The 20977-nt window shown below is 39.9% G+C and overlaps 1 protein-coding gene across 1 annotated transcript in view; it reads left to right on the forward strand.

Moving 5' to 3' along the window:
- The window catches only part of RP2 (retinitis pigmentosa 2 (X-linked recessive)), a 45244-nt gene extending 39056 nt beyond the window's left edge, over positions 1 to 6188 (forward strand). Inside the window, exons 4-5 of the mRNA XM_011938692.1 lie at positions 1372 to 1457; positions 3510 to 6188. Of these exons, the coding sequence (XP_011794082.1) occupies positions 1372 to 1457; positions 3510 to 3593 (170 nt within the window). The 3' untranslated portion in view covers positions 3594 to 6188. The remainder of the gene's footprint in view (positions 1 to 1371; positions 1458 to 3509) is intronic.
- The last annotated feature ends 14789 nt before the right edge of the window (positions 6189 to 20977 follow it).

The raw sequence follows: 20977 nt of genomic DNA on the forward strand, positions 1-20977 counted from the left end.
GACATGGTCTCACTCTGTTGTCCAGGCTGGAGTGCAATGGCATGATCATGGCTTGCTGTAACCTCAAACTCCTGGGCTCAAGTGATCTTTCCATCTCAGTCTCTCGAGTAGCTGGGACTACAGGCCTGCAACCCTGCACCCAGCTAATGTTTTAATTTTTTGTAGAGATGAGGTCTTGCTTTGTTGCCTAGGCTGGTCTTGAACTCCAGGGCTTGTGATCCTCCTGCCTCGGCTTCCCAAAATGTTAGGATTACAGGCATGAACCACTGTGCCCAGCCGTGAGACTCTATCTCTAAAAAAATTTTTAATAAATTTGTAATGAAGTATACAGGAGGATGTGCATAAATTATATGCAAATACTATACCATTTTATTAATATATAAGGGATTTGAGCAACCAATGGAACCAATCCTATGCAGATACCTAGGGACCACTATATCCTGCCTTATGTGTATTTGTTGCCTGTATTATATCACAAGCCTTCAAGGAAAAAAAAAAATTACAAGCCTTCAGTTATCTTGATGCCCAATGTAGTGTAATCTTTTCTTTCTCGTTCTTGTACCTTGTACTGCAGCACACAGTTACATTCAATTTAATGTTTCATATTCATTCACTCTAGTATTTCATTACTTAGTACTTCATTGTTATATGTTGGTTTTTATTTGCTTAATGGGTTTATGTCTTCTTTCAATAATTTGTAATTTCCTGGAGATCAAGACTTTTCCATCACTGTAGGAGGTTTTTAATGTTTTCAAATTAATGTATGAGAAAGGAGGCACAAATATTATATTAAAAGGATTAAAAAATAAAAACTTTGTCTATGTTTCTAGAATGTAGCTTTGAAGACACACACTCGAGGAAAATACTTTAAGATAGTCATTACTTTTTGGTGCCTGACCTCAATTCTCATTTGGTTTAGCTTCATTATTGGTGGCCTAGAACTTGGCTGGTAAGTAGGAGAGTTGGAAGCAAGGCTGGCTGCCTGGCAAAACCTACTTATGTTGACTTGGATTGCTTTTGATCTTATTTGCTATTTTATCAACTATTTTTATATTCCTAAATGAGTAGAATTTCTGTGGTTTTTATAGAAGAATGAGAACCAGAAAAGCCAGACTATTTACAACACTTTAAAAATGTGACACTAGTCCTATAATAGTACTGAAGCTACTTGTTATGAGACTGTGTTAATTTGTTTTATGATTAGCGTAGGAAGAAGCAGCTGAGGTGATATGTCCCATCTGTCTGCTTTCATCTTCCTTCTCTTTCACCCTCAAAGAAGATGCTGGAGATTCTTCAGGGAAGGATAAAAAGATTAAATTTAGAATATATTTGTATTTGTGTTAAGAAAATGTTTCTTGGGTTTGCTTATAGGTCCTGTTATTGCCTTGGAGTTTAATGGAGATGGCGCTGTAGAAGGATGTCAACTTATTGTAAACGAGATATTCAATGGGACCAAGGTACAAGATTTTATTGACTGTATTTCAATCTAACCTTTCATTTCATCTCCTGTTCCTTACAGTCAAATAATACTTTAATACTTTTGTCCCTAATGTTGCTTGGAATTTTTGTTTTGTGTGTGTGTGTTTTTTTAAAAACAGATCATGATTTTTAGAACCTTTCATAAATAATTGGGAACTAAGCTGTGATTTTTTTCTTGCCAAACTAAAACTTTAATTGTTTAAAATAATTTAAAAATAAGAATCTATTTATTAAAAACCTTCTATAGTATATAAGTTTCTAAAGTAAAAAGTCTCATCAAATGTCTTTTCAAGTCTTTGCATTTTTAAAAATACTGATTCGTTGAAAATATTTTATTTCTAAGATTATAGTCTTTAGATGGATGATCCTGTTGCCCAGGGTTCATTTTTACTTGCTTCAGTAATGCTTCACCAAAAATTGAACTTCAGGTGTATATAGAAATCATCACATGTAGGCATTTTCTAAATATATTGATGAAGTTGCTGTATCTAAGAATTTCAGACATAAATAAATTTAAAACCAAACATAGATTACATTAGCAAATCCATAATTGACTACGTTTTGATAAATACCTTGGAGGACATTTTGGTTTTGTCATCTGATTTGGCTTATGATTCCTTGCATTTACAAAAATTAAAGTACTTTGTCTTTGATCTCATTTTATCATTACAGTAGTACTAAGGGAGAGGGAAAATACCAGATTGAATAGAAAAGGAAACTGAGGGCCGGGCGCGGTGGCTCAAGCCTGTAATCCCAGCACTTTGGGAGGCCGAGACGGGCGGATCACGAGGTCAGGAGATCAAGACCATCCTGGCTAACACGGTGAAACCCCGTCTCTACTAAAAAATACAAAAATCTAGCCGGGCGAGGTGGCGGGCGCCTGTAGTCCCAGCTACTCGGGAGGCTGAGGCAGGAGAATGGCGTAAACCCGGGAGGCGGAGCTTGCAGTGAGCTGAGGTCCGGCCACTGCACTCCAGCCTGGGCGACAGAGCGAGACTCCGTCTCAAAAAAAAAAAAAAAAAGGAAACTGAGAGATAAAATGGTTATAATTTGGACTTTTGGACATTTAGAGCTGAATGATTTAGAGATTATCTAATCCAGCTTTCTCATTTTACAGGTGTAGTTACTGAGCGCACAGAGGTTTATTAAATTGTCAGCATCATACGCTAGTTTATGATAAAGCTAGAATAGAACCCCCATCTGCTCTAATTCCTTGCTGACATTTGTAAAAGCTACTTTAGAAGGGTTTTATTGAATATTGCTTCATTGATGTTTAGCAAATAGCTTATTTAAAAATAGTAGGCTTGGTGTGGTGGCTCACACCTATAATCCCAGCACTTTGGGAGGCTGAAGCAGGAAGACTGCTTGAGCCCAGGAGTTCAAGACCAGTCTGGGCAACATAGCGAGACTCTACAAAAAGTAAAAAAAAAAAAAAAAAACTAACTAGGTGTGGTGGTGCACACCTGTAGTCCCAGTTACTTGGGAGGCTGAGGCAGGATAGTCACTTGAGTCTGGAAGTCTAGCTGCAGTGAGCCACTGCACTCCAGCTTGGGCAACAGAGCAAAACTCTGTCTCAAAAATAAAATAAAATTAAAATAAAAAAAAAAAAGAGTAATATATCTTTAGCAGCTTTGAAAGGGATAATCTCGAGTTTTGCTGCTCAGACTACTGAGATTATTATTAGAAAACAGAAGAAACAAAGAGTTTTTTAAGTGACTCTTATTCAGTAGCTTTCATAATATTGAGTGTTGTAAAAGTCCAGATGTAATAAAATACAACTCAAGTATTATGAAAGCAGAGACCTTAATTATATAGGTGCTTCCAAAAGAGCTAAATTTACATTATAGCTATTCAAACTGTATTACATGAATTCTAAAGAAAATCTGCAGATTAAATATTGTCATTATAAATGATGTACTTGAACTTCTTTTGAATAATTAGCTTGGGACTTTGTTCTGTGGAGAACATGGGCTTTGGCATTCTGAAGTACTTGGTACTTATTTTTTTTTTTAATTTTCCATTTAAAATAGATGTTTGTATCAGAAAGCAAGGAGACGGCATCTGGAGATGTAGACAACTTCTACAACTTTGCTGATATACAGATGGGAATATGAAGTGCAATGTGGAACCAGGACTTGGTATTAAGCCTTTCCCAACTTGTGATATAGAATTTGATAATATACTTTTGTGTATTAGCAATGGTTTTTACTAATGCTAAAACTGTTAAAGTTTATTTTTTAATAAATTGTTGACTATTACATCATTTACTTGAGGTTCAAAAATAATTCATTTTAAATTAAGTAGTTTTAATAAGCTTAAAAGCTATTTAACCCACTTTAATAAGCTTGCAGTTTTGTTTCTCCACATATGATATTCTTATTAGAAAATAGAAGTAGCTAACAGCTTATTATTTTAATCCTATTTAAATGTTCTTTCAAATCTCTAATAATGTAAACTTTCCTCAGTGCTCCATGATACTTTTTTTTAAGACTACATTTCATTGCTTATTTTACCTTTTTCAATTTAGAGGGATTTGTTACTAGTTGATGAATTAGAATGAACCTATGCACATTTTTATGTACACATATCCAGTTATATAATTGCTTCCTAGTTGCATTATGTGGCAAATGAGATTTTGTACATGGAGTTGACATGAGACTTTGTAAATTGAATTTTTTAAAGAAATAGGCATTTGGTAACCAGCTTGGCAAGTAACTCTACTAACAGATGTTGGTATAGCTATTTAAAGACTACTTCGTAAGTAGTATGATTATTTGAATAAATTCCACATTGTTTAGTTTTTTAACGCAACTGCTATATGACTCTTCTGCTTCCTGGTGAGAAAAGGTATATGCAATACTAAAACTATTGAAGCCAAATCACCAGCAGTTTTTAAAAAGGTGATAACTTGTATTAGCTCTTGCGGGCTATCAAGAGAATTAGAACAAAACCTTGTGACTTTTAGGTAAGAAATAGGCATGATGATAAGCTATGCAGATTATTAAAAAGCTTGATACATTTAGTTTTTCATTAGATATGCCATTCATATCAAGTAATGTTCAAGTATGATAAAATTATTTTGGTTGCTTTAAAGCACTGTTTCCCAAATCTACCTGATCATAATAATTTACCAGGAAGCAGAGGAGAGCTACTTGTTTAAAAATCCACATTCTTGGACCCAGTCCTCAGATGCACAGATTCAGTCTTCAGGGGAAACTCTGTTTTAAGGGGTATGTTGTAATCTAAAGTAATTGGTTCAGGAGGTGTCAATAGGTTGAACTTGTGAGAAGGCACTGAATCTGCCATCCACATCACATATAGCAGCTATTATGAAATCAGCTTTCATAGGCCTATTTTTAAAAGGAATCTGAAATTTAATTCTATTTTGATAAAACTAAGACTGAAAATAACCACTTATAAACATTCCTATGATTGTTACTAAAATGTATTTTCATGTTTAAAATGTTTTTGGATATTTTTGGGTTAATAACTACTACATTGAATTGCATGTTAAGGTGCAAAAATAATACATTAAAAGATTTTCACTTTAAATTAATTAGTAATATTGAGCACTCACCCTGTGCGTGGCCTTGTGCTAACCATTAGCACTGCATCATTTCAATTCTTTTATAAGGGCATTCAATACTACAAAATCAATATGATTTCATAAGGTGCAAATAAAAGTTGGTGACATTTAATATAATTTTGATCACAATTTATAAATGATCTTTGCAAATAGTGGTCAGAGGGCATTAGTTTTTCCCTTAGTTAAGCTAAATTAAAGGGACTCCATCCTGTTATGATTATGATTATGATTATTATGATTATTATTATTATTGTTTTGAGATGGAGTTTCACTCTTGTTACCCAGGCTGGAGTGCAATGGCGTGATCTCGGTTCACCACAACATCCGCCTCCTGGGTTCAAGCTATTCTCCTGCCTCAGCCTCCTGAGTAGCTGGGAATACAGGCATGTGCCACTACGCCTGGCTAATTTTTGTATTTTTAGTTGAGATGGGGTTTCTCCCATGTTGGTCAGGCTGGTCTCGAACTCCTGACCTCAGGTGATCCGCCCACCTCAGCCTCCCAAAGTGCTGGGATTACAGGTGTGAGCTGCTGCGCCTGGCCATGATGATATTATTAAACACCATTATTCACATTTAAAATAATAACAATACTTTTTGTTTTTCAAAAATAAAATGCAATGTTATATAAAGCTATAAACTGAGTTCTTTATGATATTTGAGCAACAACAACTCAGGAATATAACATATAAGGGAGATGTTAATTTAAAATTTTCCACTAAACTTACTATCTATTAACCAAAGCTTAAGATTTTGTATTCTTCAGTTAGATAAGACCTTTTACCCATTTAATTTGTCTTTAAGGACAGTCATTTGGCTTCTGAATGTTTGAAACGATTTTAAAAAATAAGTAGTGCTATGGTGGTTATTTCTATAATTCTAACCTTCGATAGTAATCAGAATGTATTACATTTCATTTCTGAATAGCTTTTGAATTTATGAAAAATTATTAACAATGAAAAATTGGTAATTAAGTTATATGTGTTTAAATATTATATTAGCTTATTTCTCTTGCATTAATAGTACTGCTGTTTTTGTTTTGCTTCTTTATATTTATGTCTAGCTTTTATATGTAATTTATCTAGTGTTTATAAAATGTGATTTGTAATAAATGTTAAAATGAAAATGACTGCAATGGTTTGGATATGGTCTGTTTGTCCCCACCAAAGCTCATGTTGAAATTTGATCCCCAGTGTGGCAGTGTTGGGAGATGGGGCCTAGTGGGAGGTGTTTGAATTATGCAGCCCAATCCCTCCTGAATGGCTTGGTCCTGTCTCTAGAGAGACTGGATTAGCTCCCATGAGAGTGAGTTGTTATAAAGCAGGGTTATAAAGCCCTCAGGGTTTCCTTCTGTTTGCTAATGTCCACTTCCCCATTAACCTTCTCCACAATGTTGTGATGTAGCACAAAAGCCTTCACCAGAAGCCAGAGCCATGCCCTTGAACCTCTCAGCCTACAGAACCCCTTTTCTTTATAAAGAACCTCTTTTCTTTAAGAGAGCCTACAGAACCTCTTTTTTTCTTTTATTTATTTTTTTGAGACGGAGTCTCCCTCTGTCACCCAGGCTGGAGTACAGTGGTGTGATCTCGGCTCACTGCAACCTCCGCCTCCCAGGTTCAAACGATTCTTCTTCCTCAGCCTCCACAGGCACATGCCACCACGCCCGACTAATTTTTGAATTTTTAGTAGAGACGGGGTTTCGCCACGTTGGCCAGGCTGGTCTCAAACTCCTGACCTCCAGGTGATCCACTCGCCTTGGCCTCCCAAAGTGCTGGGATTACAAGCATGAGCCACCTTGCCCGGCCCAGAACCTCTTTTCTTTATAAATTACCCAGTCTCAGACATTCTTTTATAGCAACCTGAAATGGACTGATAAAATGACTTACCACTAAGAACACTCTATAACATGCATTTACTCATACATGTGCCAAAACTTGACGTAATTTTTTAAATATTAAATGTAAAATGCTCTAATCTACATTTTATGTTAATGAGATATTAGCTGTGAGCTCTGTGTGTGTGTGTGCGTGTGTTTGTGTGTAAGACGCTGGAGCAATGTGAAGGAAGTAGAAAACCTATTTTAATCTGAGGAATTTCCAATATAATGCTTCCTTTGCTTAAAGGAATTTTATTTTGAATTTTATTATGAATGGATAGTAAGATTAGGTATCTTTCTCTTCCATATTTAACAAAAATAGGGATACACTTTCAGGTTTATACAAATGGACCTTATTTTAAAATTATAAATTTTCCAGTCTTTTGTACCCAACTTCTCCCTCTCCTAGCCCATAAATCAGAAGGACTGAAACAACTGCAGATTGATTAGTTTTTAAAATAACATTTATCATTTTTATAAAGGTTCTGCATGTACACTTGCAGCATTTGGAGCACTAAGAAAAAACACGCATAAGACAATAACAAAAAAATTTTTTTATTGGATAACTTTTTAAGTAGTGACAGCCTGGATTATTGGATAATTTTTTTTTTTTTCCTGAGATGGAGTTTCACTCTTGTTGCCCACGCTGGAGTGCAATGGCATGATCTTGGCTCACTGCAACCTCCGCCTCTTGGGTTCAAGTGATTCTCCTGCCTCAGCCTCCTGAGTAGCTGGGATTATAGGCGTGTGCCACCATGCCCAGCTAATTTTTGTGTTTTTAGTAGAGACAGGGTTTCACCATGTTGGCCAGGCTGGTCTGAAACTCCTGACCTGAAGTGATCTGCTCAACTCGGCCTCCCAAAGTGCTGGGATTACAGGCGTGAGCCACTGCCCCCAGCAAGATTATTGGATAATTCTTGATGTTTAAAATTTGTTTTTCTCATTTAAAAGGGACACACTTAGCTGTTTGTTGTTGTTGCTGTTGTTCTGGAGATGGAGTTTCACTAGAGTGCAGTGATTCAGTCTCAGCTCACTGCAACCTCTGCCTCCTCAGTTCAAGCGATTGTCCTGGCTCAGCCTCCCGAGTAGCCGGGATTACAGGTGCCCACCACCATGCCTGGCTAATCCAGCTATTTTTTGTATTTTTAGTAGAGATGGGGTTTTACCATATTGGCCAGGCTGGTCTCAAACTCCTCACCTCAAGTGATCTGCCTGCCTTGGCCTCCCAAAGTGCTGGGATTACAGGAGTGAGCCACCACACCTAGCCATACTTAACCATTCTCTATAGGAAGAGAAAGTATTATAATTAGGGTATGATCACTCCTTCAAAACTCATTCTAGAAAATATTTTATCCTTTAAAACTACAACACGAAGAAAGCTAAACTTCATTTGAATTTTCATAATAGAAATCTTTTTTGTGAAAATGGAGTCATTCACTGTTGACTTCTTTTTTGGTAGATGGGGTAGGGTAATAAGCCTTTAAAATACTTCACTACTTTCCTTATATATTTTGGTTCTTAGTGGCAAGCTCCAGCAAGATGTTCAGAAATGGCAATTTCTTCCTTTTCTAGTGTTTTAGTGCTTTCCTGGTGAGGGCTATTTCTCTCCTATAAAAACTGTGAGCATAGGTCATACACAGCCCCACCATTCTCACCTTGGCTTGGATCCTCCCTCTGGGGCCTGCCTTTACTCTTTCAGTTTTATCTGGTCCACTCCTAATTGGACTAATGAAAATTAAATTGCGAATTGTGTGACAAGTAATTAACTGATGTTTGTCAAGTGCCTTGAAAATGAAAGGTACTTATTGTGCTGAGCAAAATGAGTACAGTAGGACTCCCCGCTTATCTGCAGTTTCACTTTCTGTGGTTTCAGTTACCTGTGGTCAACCAACAGTCCCAAAATACTGTGAGTACAGTATAATAAGATATTTTAAAAGATACCACCTTCACATAACTTTTATTACAGTATATTGTTATAATGGTTCTGTTTTATTAATCTCTTACTGTGCTTAATTTATAAATGTTATATGTATTTATGTATGTATATAAGGAAAAATCATAGTTTATTTGGGTCTGGTACTATCCATGGTTTCCGGCATCCACTAGGGGTCTTGGAATATATCGCTGCAAATAAAGAGAGACTTCTATTTGGTATTCTTTTAAAGTAGTTCAGCTGTGAAGCCATACACCCGGCCACAAATAGGCAACTGAATAGGAAAAAACAAGTGCAAGATGCTGCTAAGACTTCCTGCGGTTTGGGCCAGGCACAGAGGCTCACGCCTGTAATCCCAGCACTTTCGGAGGCCGAGGTTGGAGGATCACTTGAGGTCAGGAGTTCAAGACCAGCCTGGACAACAAGGTGAAACCTCGTCTCTACTAAAAATACAAGACTTACTGTGGTTTTCCTATTGATTGATGTACTTTCATTTGTCAAATGTATGTTGGTTTGTTAGGTGAACTGATAGGACCTTTTATACTTTTTATTTATTTTTTGAGATAGAGTTTTTGCTCGTTGCCCAGGCTGGAGTACAATGGTGCGATCTTGGCTCACTGCAACCTCCGCCTCAGTTCAAGCAATTCTCCTGCTTCAGCCTCCCAAGTAGCTGGGATTACAGGCACTCAACACCAAACCCAGCTAATTTTTGTGCTTTTAGTAGAGATGAGGTTTCACCATGTTGGCCAGCCTGGCCTCGAACTCTTGACCTCAGGTGATCCACCCGCCTTGGCCTCCCAAAGTGCTAGGATTACAGGCATGAGCCACCACACCCGGCTTAGAACCTTTTATACTATTTCACCCTAACTTCTAAACAGATCTTATATTAAATATTTTAAAATTTGTCTCATAGTAATCTGGTTTTAGGATCATGTAGGGTTTGGATATTTTTAATCCCTCATTTTACTGATGAGGAAGAAAATTGAGGCTGGGCACAGTGGCTCACGCCTGTAATCCCAGCATTTTGGGAGGCCAAGGCAGGTAGATCACCTGAGGTGAGGAGTTCAAGACCAGCCTGGCCAACATGGTAAAACTCCGTTTCTACTAAAAATACAAAAATTAGCTGGGTGTCGTCACACGCCCCTCTAATCCCAGCTACTTGGGAGGCTGAGCTAGGAGAATGGCTTGACGGGAGGTGGAGGTTGCACTGAGCTGAGATTGCGCCACTGCACTCCAGCCTGGGTGATGGAGTGAGACTCCATTTCAAAAAAAAAAAGAAGAAAATTGAGGGCCAGAAAGTTTAGACGGCCTGTCCAACTCACACCATAGTCACTGAACTTTAATGTTGACCTCTTGACTTTCTCCCTGTGATTACCAGGAGAAGACTCAGCCCATCCATCCCCTCCTGTGTGAAGCCTTTTCTAATACTCTGCGGTAGAAAGGCCCTCCATGGTGCTCACATAGTACTCTGTATAGATTTCCAAGTACCTGCAACACTTCACTCTGTTTCTTTATCCATGCATTTCTTGCTACTCAAAAAGTAGTCTGTGGGCCAGCGGCATCAGTATCACCTAGGAATTTGTTAGAATTTAAGACTCCACTCCAGATCTCTTGAATAAGCCTCGACGTTTTTTGTTTGTTTGTTTGTTTGTTTTTGAGATGCTCTGTTACCCAGGCTGGAGTGCAGTGGTACAATCTCAGCTCACTGCAACCTCCACCTCCTGGGTTCAAGCATTCTCCTGCCTCAGCCTCCCAATTAGCTGGATAGGCATGTGCCAATACGCCCAGGCTAATTTTTGTATTTTTAGTAGAGACAGGGTTTCACCATATTGGCCAGGATGGTCTTGAACTCTTGATCTCGTGATCTGCCCACCTCAGCCTCCCAAAGTTCTGGGATTACAGGCGTGAGCTACCACGACCAGCCAAGCCTCTACTTTTTAACAAGATTTTCAGGGGATTCATATGCACATTAAAGTTTAAGAAGCCTTGGCCTAGTCTATTGGCTCTAGAATCAAGGCTTAGAAATCGTTCTATTCCTAGAGAGTGGCTTAGAGTCCAGTAATGTGATCTATGTTTAATATTTTTTAATTAAATATTCACAATCCAGTATTTCATTCTACTCTATCAGACTTTAGTCTCTTCTGTAATCCCTCCTTCCAGGTACTCTCCTTGATTGACTTTGGAGTAACAATCCTTCTACAATATCTATTTTTTCTGTTTTGTACTGAAATAGTAACTACGGTTTCTGCCCATTGAGGCTCCTAGGAAGCTTTAAGAACATCAGTGGTATTCACTGGAAACAGGTAAAAGCACAGCAGTTTCTGACTTAAATTTTCTTCTGATATGTTTTCATATTCAGGCTTATTTTATTCAGTTAGGAAACAAGTTGCATAAACCCAGAGTGGTGATTTGTTGATGCTGGGGCAGAGTTAAAATGAAAAAGCAGTCAACTTCTTGCTTTGAGCTTGCGGAGGTAAGTTAAGTCACTCAATCCCTCTCAGATCTGTCATCCTCTGTCTATCTCTTGACATCTTCCCACTTTTTCTAGTGTTCAGGGATAAGCCTGGGCATCATCAATAAAACATGTACAGGACTGTCCAGGAAAGTGTTCAGTGTTGCTGTTAACAACAACCCAGTGTTGCTGGGGAGAATATGGTAGTTAACAGTGGCTTTTCTTTCTTTCCTGGAATAAAGGCTTAGTTGTGGCCAGGCGCGGTGGCTCAAGCCTGTAATCCCAGCACTTTGGGAGGCCGAGACGGGCAGATCCCGAGGTCAGGAGATCGAGACCATCCTGGCTAACATGGTGAAACCCCGTCTCTACTAAAAAATACAAAAAACTAGCACGGCGAGGTGGCGGGCGCCTGTAGTCCCAGCTACTCGGGAGGCTGAGGTAGAAGAATGGCGTAAACCTGGGAGGCAGAGCTTGTAGTGAGCTGAGATCTGGCCACTGCACTCCAGCCTGGGCCACAGAGCGAGACTCCATCTCAAAAAAAAAAAAAAAAAAAAAGGCTTAGTTGTAAATCTAAAATTTGGAAGAAAAGTAAAATTCTAAATGCACACTCTACCTTTATTTACTTTGAATTTTTTTTCTGTTTCTTTAGCATAAATACATTGATGCCTTCATATGAGTCTTAATTGTAATTTCTTATTTAGAAAGTTTTTATTTTATTTTATTTTATTTTTTTGTGGCCAGGCACGGGGCTCATGCCTATAATCCCAGCACTTTGGGAGGCCAAGGCGGCAAGATAGCTTGAGGCCAGGAATTTGAGACCAGCCTGGGCGACATAGCGAGATACCATCTCTACCAAATGTTTTTGAAAAGAAAGGTTTTGGGTTGTTTTTGCATTTATTCAATGGTAGCAGTAGACCAGGATTCAGGTGGCAGATGATTATCCCCTTCTAATTACTGTTTTAAAGGTAGCATAACACACAAAAAACGGAAAACAAGTGCATAAATGTGGTGCTTAGATTTGAAGTCAGACGTTTCTGACTTGAGCCAGGGCTCAGCGGCTTGAAATAAAAACAAATGCAGACGTTCTTTACACAACTTTGATCAGGTGTATAATATTACAAATCCTTTTGTGTTAGTATTTGTCAAGGAAATAATCAAAGGTTAGAGCAATAGATAGGGCAGCATTTGAGACCTTTATGGTGCTGTTCATACTCAATCTAACAGCACTACAAAATAACACTCCAAAAATAATGTTCCAATTATTTTTATATTTTATGTTATATATATTATCTTTATTTTATATTTTTATATTAGCACAAGTATAAGGAAAGACGTAAACCATAGGACACACAGTAAATGCTCAGAATCTCACAGTGTCCTCCCTTTACCCTTATAAAACTTGCTTAATTTTTTTCTTTGTTTTTTAGAAACAGGATCTTGCTCTGTCACCCAGGCTGGAGTGCAATGGTATGATCACAACTCACTGCAACTTCGAACTCCTGGGCTCAAGTGAGCCTCCTACCTGAGTCCCCCAAGTAGCTAGGACTACAGGCACATGTCACAATGCCCAACTAATTTTTAAATTGTTCGTAGAGATGGGGTCTTGCTATGTTGCCCAGGCTGTTCTTGAACTCCTAGGCTCAAGTAATCCTCCTGCCTCAGCCTCCCAAAGTGCTGGGATTATAGGTGTGAGCCACTATGCCTGGTCTTAAAACTTGTTTGTATGAGTGCTTTTTTAAAAAAAAAATTTGAATAAAAGGTAACACAAGATCTACTCCCTTAACAAACAAAAAAATTTTTTGAGGCAGGGTCTTGCTCTGTCACCCAGTCTGGAGTGCAGTGGCGTAATCATGGCTCACTGCAGCTGTGACCTCCCGGGCTCAAGGGATCCTCCCACCTCAGCCCCTTAAGTAGCTGGGACTATAGGTGCATGCCACCATGCCTTGCTAATTTATTAAATTTTTTTGTAGAGATGAAGTCTATGTCATAACAAAAATTTAAGTATCCAAATATAGACTATGAGTGCATTTATATGGATAAATGATACTTTCTTCCCCAGCTCAAGTATATGTAAAGAGGTTCCTCTCACTGTATCTGAAGGGACATAAATCATTTAAGTATAGTTGGGTTTGAGTTTTTAAATGCTATTAAGATATAGCAGCTACTTATATATCAGGCTCTGTGTTTCTGTATTAAGTACTTTACATATAGAATCTCATTTAATCTTCTCAGCAACCCTAAGAGAGGTACTATTACTATTCCTTTATTATTATTATTATTATTGAGGAAATTGAAGCTTAGAGAGCTAATTTCCCTTGGTCAAACAGGTGCTAAGCTCAGAGTCTGGATCCAAGGCCAGAGAGAGCAGTTTAACTCCGAAAGCCATGCTCTTAACCACTACACTATACTGCTTAGCAATAAAAATAATAGCAAACATTTACTGAGCACCTGCTTTAATAGCCAGGCACTGTGCTCACTATTTTGCATATATTAAGTCATTTAACCTTCACATCAAGTGTATGAAGACTGCATTACTGGTCCCATTTTGCCAGATGAAGAAATTGACACTTACGTCAAGTACCTCATTTGTTCAGGGTCACATGTTTGAAAATTGGGAAGAGGGGACCTATTAAAGGATGAGATCAATATGGTTAAGGATGTATTTGGCCAAAATACAGTAGAACCCGAATAGAACCTAAATCTTGCCCCAACTACCTGTTTCCAGGCAATCTCAGGGAAATCTATGTCCAGAGTAGAAAACAAAGCAAAGATTATTTATTATTAGCTGGGGCTTTGGCCCTAACCGCCAGTGTAGAACAGAAAGGACTCACGCTGGCCCATAATAGTTTTCCTGTGCTAGATTGGCCTGCAGCCTGCAAAGCACACATTCTAGGCTCTGCTCTTCCTCCACTGATGGGACAAGGCCCTGCCTATGAGTGCTAGAGGAGGAGAAAATTCAAAGAAAGATGGTTGTATTGATGCTTGGGAGCCTCTACCTCTAGGCCTGGCTGCTGCAAAGGGAGAAAGGGAAAATGAGCAACAGGGCACTTCCAGGCAGAAGATGGAGACAACCACTTACCTCTTTAGTCTTCTGAAAGTTCCTCTTTCTGTGACTGTGGTACAGCCTAGTGCCATGGAATCCAATCCAGACTAACATTCCTTCTGGGTGGGGGGGTTGGGGGAGAAAAAGAGAAGAGACAATCTGAGCCTCCTTTACCCTAAAGACCAGCATTACCACAGCAAGTAAGTGTCTGAACTGGGATCTAAACCAGTATCTGTGCTCTTAACCACTATACCAGAGGGAGGGGCGTATCAAAATTACATATAACCCTCCAGGCAGTTATAAAGCCTAAACATGGTATTGTGCAAAGCATTAAAGGTGGGAGAAAAGATTGAAGATGGGCAAAGAAACAACATTCAAATAAACATGAAGTCAAAAACAAAAACAGGCTGGGCACAGTGGCTCACGCCTGTAATCCCAGCACTTTGGGAGGCTGAGGCAGGCGGATCACTTGAGGCCAGGAGTTCGAGACCTGGCTAACATGGTGAAACCCCATCTCTACTAAAAATAGAAAAATTAGCCAAGCATGGTAGCGCACACCTGTAATCCCAGCTACTTGGGAGGCTAAGGCAGGAGAATCACTTGAACCTGGGAGGTGGAGGTTGCAGTGAACTGAGATTGTGCCACTGCCCTCCAGCCAGGGTGGCAGAGCAAGACTCTGTCTCAAAAACAAAAACAAAACAAAAACCCAAAGATCTATCTCTCTAAGTACTGATAAGGAGAAATCTTACTGTTAGATGACAAAACCAAGATCTGGAACAGTGTACTCACTATGCTACCTTTTGTGTAAGAAAGGGGAGATAATAAATGTGTGTGTGTGTGTATATGCTTAATTTTACATCAAGAACCACTGAAAGGCTGGGATTCATGCCTGTAATCCCAGCACTTTTGGAGGCCGAGGCAAACTCCTGAGGTGAGGAGTTCGAGACCAGCCTGGGCAACATGGTGAAACCCTGTCTCTACTAAAAATACAAAAATTAGCCAGGTGTGGTGGCAGGTACCTGTAATCCCAGCTACTCAAGAAGCTGAGGCAGGAGAATCGCTTGAACCCAGGAGGTGGAGGTTGCAGTGAGCTGAGATCATGCCACTGCACTCCAGCCTGGGTGACAGAGTGAGACTGTCTCAAAAAAAAAAAAAAAAAAAAAACCAAACAAACAAACCCAAAAAAGAACCACTGAAAGGACAAATAAGAAACTAATACAAGTTACCTATAGAAGACAAGGGGGAACAAGGGGAGTGGGGTCAAAAGTGAGAATTAGACTCTTTTTGTTGTACAGACAGGGTCTCACTATGTTACCCATGGGCTCAAGCAATCCTCCTGCCTCGGCCTCCCAAAGTGCTGAGATTACAGGTGTGAGCCAATGTGCGCAGCCAAGGAAATAAGACTTTTAAAATGTATATCTTTTACAGTTTTGATTTTTGAACTTCATAAATATACTATCTGTTTTAAAATAAAAGTTGGGGGTAAAAAACATAAAGAATGTGGTAGAGAGTGAAGGAGAAAAGAATAAGTAGAAAAAATCACGGGAATACTTTTCCAAAGATTAGTTGGGTGGTCTTTTTTTACTTCCGGTGGAATGCAGGGAAAGCAAAAAAATTAGTGCTCAGAGATGGCTGGAAAGAGATGGCTTTTGGCTGGATATCATAGACTGGACCCGGAGCCCAGAATAAAATGTTTCCTCAGTGACTGAAGTAGCTGATGAAGAACTCCAACTCAATTAAGAAATAGGAGCCAGGCAGTCACCAAGTCAGTTGGCGCAACTTTTATTGTTGTTCATGTGCATTACTTCTTTTTACCTCCTAAGAATGCTATCAGGCCAGATGTGGTGGCTCACGCCTGTAAACCCAGCACTTTGGGAGGCTGAGGCAGGAAGATCGCTTGAGCCCAGAAGTTCTAGATCAGCCTGCACAACATAGTAGGGCCTTGTCGCTACAAAAACTACGAAAAAATTAGCCAGGTATAGTGGCATGTACCTATAATCCCAGCTACTTGGAAGGCCAATGCAAGAAGATTGCTTGAGCCCAGGAGTTCAAGACCAGCCTGGGCAACATGGCAAGAGCCTATCTCTACAAAAAATTTAAAAATTAAGCTGGGTGTGATGGTGTGTATCTGTAGTCCCAGTTACTTGGGATGCTGAAGTGGGAGGATTGCTTAAGCCCAGGAGGTCGAGGCTGTACTGGGCCATGATCATGCCACTGCACTCCAGTCTGGGTGATAGAACAAGACTTTGTCTCAAAAAAAAAAAGCTACCATGTTAATACCACTTATACTCCAGAAGGATGCTTCTAAATCTTGTCAGGATCTATAGGTGTGCTTTAAAAATCACACTTTGTTCCCTATAGCTTTTTTCTTTTTTTCCTTTGAGATGGAGTCTCGCTCTGTCACCCAGGCTGGAGGGCAGTAGCGAGATCTCGGCTCACTGCAACCTCCGCCTCCTGGGTTCAAGCGATTCTCCTGCCTCAGCCTCCTAAGTAGCTGGGACTACAGGCGCCCGCCACTACACCCAGCTAATTTTTGTATTTTTAGTAGAGATGGGATTTCACCATGTTGGCCAGGCTGGTCTCGAACTCCTGGCCTCAGGTGATCCACCCGCCTCAGCCTCCCAAAGTGCTGGGATTACAGGTGTGAGTACTGCTCCCGGCCCCTGTAGCATTTTTTACATCAGTGAAAATCACTCCATTTTTCTTCAAAATTTCTTCCCATTTTGGTTCCTGGGATACTTAATGCAGTTGTCCCCCATCTATGAATTCACTGAGCACTGCTTCTTGGGCCAGGAACTGTGCGAGACTCAGTGTTTTCTACTTCTCTCAGACTTAGTCTTTTTGGCTAGCTCCTCATTTCTTTTTTCCTCTACCCTCCTCCACCTCAGCTGTCATCACAGTACAAGACTCAGTCTTGAGTCCTCTGCTTTTATCCTTATGTTCTTTTTTTTTTTTTTTTGCTTCTAAATATTAATTACTTTGAAGCAACCTAACTTAGTATGAAATGTTTAACCATTTTAATTGCTAAACTGGAAAATCAGCATTATTTGTATCTGACCAATTATATAATACTCATCAATTTTTCTTTTGACAAAAATACAGGTTGAGTATCCTTTATCTGAAATGCTTGGGACCAGAAGTGTTTTGGATTTTTTTTATTTTTTCAGACTGGAATATTTGTATTATACTTCCCAGCTGGGCATCCCTAATCCAAAAATCTGAAATCCAAAATGCTCCAATGAGCATTTCCTTTGAGCATGACCACTCAAGTTTCAGATCTTGGAACATTTTAGATTTCAGATTTTTGGACCAGGGATGTTCAACCTACATTAGAAATCCTGAAGAGTATGGAAGAGTCTACTAATTAAAGGTCATGTTTACTAATTTAGCACCATAATTCCAGTCTTAGAACCTCCCAAGCAGCTGAAAGGAGGATGGGAAGAGGCAAAGATGTTGGAAAGTAAGGATAGTTCTTAGCTCCATTTTTGTTCTAAGGCAATGCAGGGTCTAGCAAAGAAGAAAAATCATTGAAGCTGAAGACAAAGCAAAAGTTTTTGGTTCAGATGGTAAAGAAGGGCCTGAAGAGCAGTGGAATCAGTGTATCCAGAAGGCAGCGCTGGCATTGACCTCATGAACTAGGGGGTGTCTTCTTGGCACCCGATTCCTTTTTAATTTCTTCAAATGTTTTAGCTAGATTTGGTATATCATAGTTCTGAGCCACATACATTCCAACCACATTGCCAAAAGTAAGTGCAAGCGGGAACTGGAATGAGATGTCAACGAGGGCAAGGAAGACAAAGAGGTTTCAATGGGTGGCTGCAGCCCTATATATTCTTTCCTTCAAGTACATGAACCCTTCTCACCACAGCTTCAACTGTCACTACTGAGCACAGCCATTCATCCGACTGCCATTCCTCAATCTGCCAACTCTCTACCAAATATGCTCACTTGAATAGTTAAATAATCGTTCTCCTCGTCTCACCATGTACTAAACTCAACTCATCACATTTCTCTTTCCCAGATGGTCTCCCTGTCCCGGCATCTCCATTTCCATCGATGACATGCAGTCATCTTAGTTATACCACTGACACATTTTGGGGTCATTTTAGCTTGTTCTTTTTCCACTCTGCTAAGCAGCTGTTAACTAGCCCTGTTGTTGAAATGTTTTTCTTCTCCATCCTCTCCTTTTCACGCACATCATCATCAACCTAATGACCCCATGGTTACTTACATCAGCCTCCTGATTGGGGTCCTCACTTGGGATCTTTTCATCCTGTACATCCTATACACTGCAGGGTAAAAGAGCACAGTAGTTAAAAGCATAGCCCCTGGGGCTGTTATCACCAGTCTTATATCATCTTATGACACTTTCTATTTTGGAACTCTTAAATAATTTAAAAATCTCCCTAGCTAGATTGTCAGCTTTCTGAGTAATCCAAATGATGAGTACCTTCACTTTGAGAAAGGAGAGCACTTTCTTTCTTTTTTTTTTTTTCCTTTTTTTTTTTTTGAGACAGAGTTTCACTCTTGTTGCCCAGCCTGGAGTGCAATGGTGTGATCTCGGCTCACTGCAACCTCTGCCCCCTGGGTTCAAGCGATTCTCTTGCCTCAGCCTCCCGAGTAGCTGGAATTACAGGTGCCTGCCACCATACCTGGCTAATTTTTTTGTATTTTTAGTAGAGTTGGGGTTTCACCACGTTGGCCAGGCTGGTCTTGAGCTCCAGACCTCAGGTAATCCACCCACCTTGGCTTCCCAAAGTGCTGGGATTATAGGCATGAGCCACTGCGCCCAGCCAGCACTTTCTTAAAGGACAAAAAATGGCCAGGTACAGTGGCTCACACCAGTACTTGTAATCCCAGCACTTTGGGAGGCCAAGGTGGGAGGATCGCTTGAGCCCAGGAGTTTGAGACCAGCCTGAGCAACATGGCAAGACCCTGTCTCCACATCATGCTACTGCACTCCAGCCTGGGTGACAGAGTGAGGCTCTGTCTCAAAAACAAAACAAAAACAAACAAAAAAAGCCAGCAGCAACTACATGCTAGGTACTTTCACAAAATTAACCTTGGCATATCTCACAGTGACTATCACAGGATATCACAGGAGATAAGTCAACAGATATTATGTGTTTAAAGAACTGAGTCCTCTGCTTTAGCCATTTCATCTCCTGACTATTGAATGGGGCATGATCAATGAAAGCTGGTCTTTGCTTATGTTCCTTTCCATACCTGCAATCCCTTTTTCTACTCCCCACCTCGAAGCTTCAAATTTTGCCCATCCTTCAGGACTGGTCCAAGTTCTATCTCCTCCAGGAAGCCACTGACCCATGATCATTTGGGCTAGTTGTGTCAGAGTTGCAAACAACAAGTGTGGATTTGAGAACCATCAGACCTGAGTTTGACTTATATTCTACTACATACTACCTGTCTAGATCTTCATCAGCTATGTAATGTCTTTAGTTTCCTCCTCTGCAAAAAGAGAGTGATGCATGCTTTGCAGTTATTTTGGGCATTCTATAAGTAAAAGTACCAGCCCCTGGTGTTAGTTCTCCTTCCCCTTAATCATATAAAACATTGAAGTATTACTTCTTATTTTTTCCAAAATGACACAAAACCCTCTGTGGACAACACCAAGACTTCTATATCTGCCCCATCTTGGCCTTAGGCAGCCAAATACCGCCTGAGGCAGAAGCTGGTTGGATGAATGCAAATATGAATATGCTCGAGGAGGTTCTAGTACATTAATGCCACTAAATCAGTAACTTACTGAAATAAGCTAAACACTGTAGGATGGGGGTAGAAGGGTGAAGAGAACTGTTAACAGGTTACCAAAAAAGGAATAACATGCTGGTTCTCATGAAACACAAAGGCTTGAGGGAGGCAACCCACAGTGGGTTAGAAAATGGGTTAGGGGAATAGAAAGGTCCTGGGCTCTTTCTATCTTCCTTCTTGGCCATCCTAATCATGTAGTTTTTTCTATTTGCTGGTAAGATAGCTCTCATACCTCTTAAGTATTGTGACTGCATTCTAGGCAGAAAGAATAAGGAGAGTGGCAAAAGGCCAGCTAAGTCTGTCCCCTTTCATCAGGAAAACAATAACTTTCCCAGAAGCCTCATGCAGTAGGCTTCTGCTTAGATCTCATTTGCCAGAGCTGGATCACATGTCCATTCTGGCTTCAAGGTTGTCTGAGGAAGTATTTTTACTAGGCATATTGTTTTGCTGAAAAATTGAGGTTCTGACAGTAAAGGTGAAAAGGTGGCTACTGGGTAAGCAACTATCAGTATCTGCCACACGAAGCTTGCCATCTGTTTAGTTTAAAATACACCATAGGGTCCTTTCTGCTTGGAGACCTCTCTTTCTATAGAGAGAGAGCTGTTTCTCCTTCTCCTGTCTTCTGCCTATTAAACCTCCACTCCTAAACTCCTTGTGTGTGTCCATGTCCTAAATTTTTCCTGTCGTGTGACAATGAACCCCAGGGTATATACCCCAGACAATGTAGTCGCTTCATAATGGGGACCTCATCCTAGATACCAAGGTGCAACATTCATCGAAACGATGAATAGAGGAGTGGACTCCAACTCTGTCCTTTCATTTCAAGGCTCTTGGCCTCCATT

Source organism: Colobus angolensis, unplaced genomic scaffold, assembly GCF_000951035.1.
Source record: "Colobus angolensis palliatus isolate OR3802 unplaced genomic scaffold, Cang.pa_1.0 Scaffold176, whole genome shotgun sequence".
Lineage (NCBI taxonomy): Eukaryota > Metazoa > Chordata > Mammalia > Primates > Cercopithecidae > Colobus > Colobus angolensis.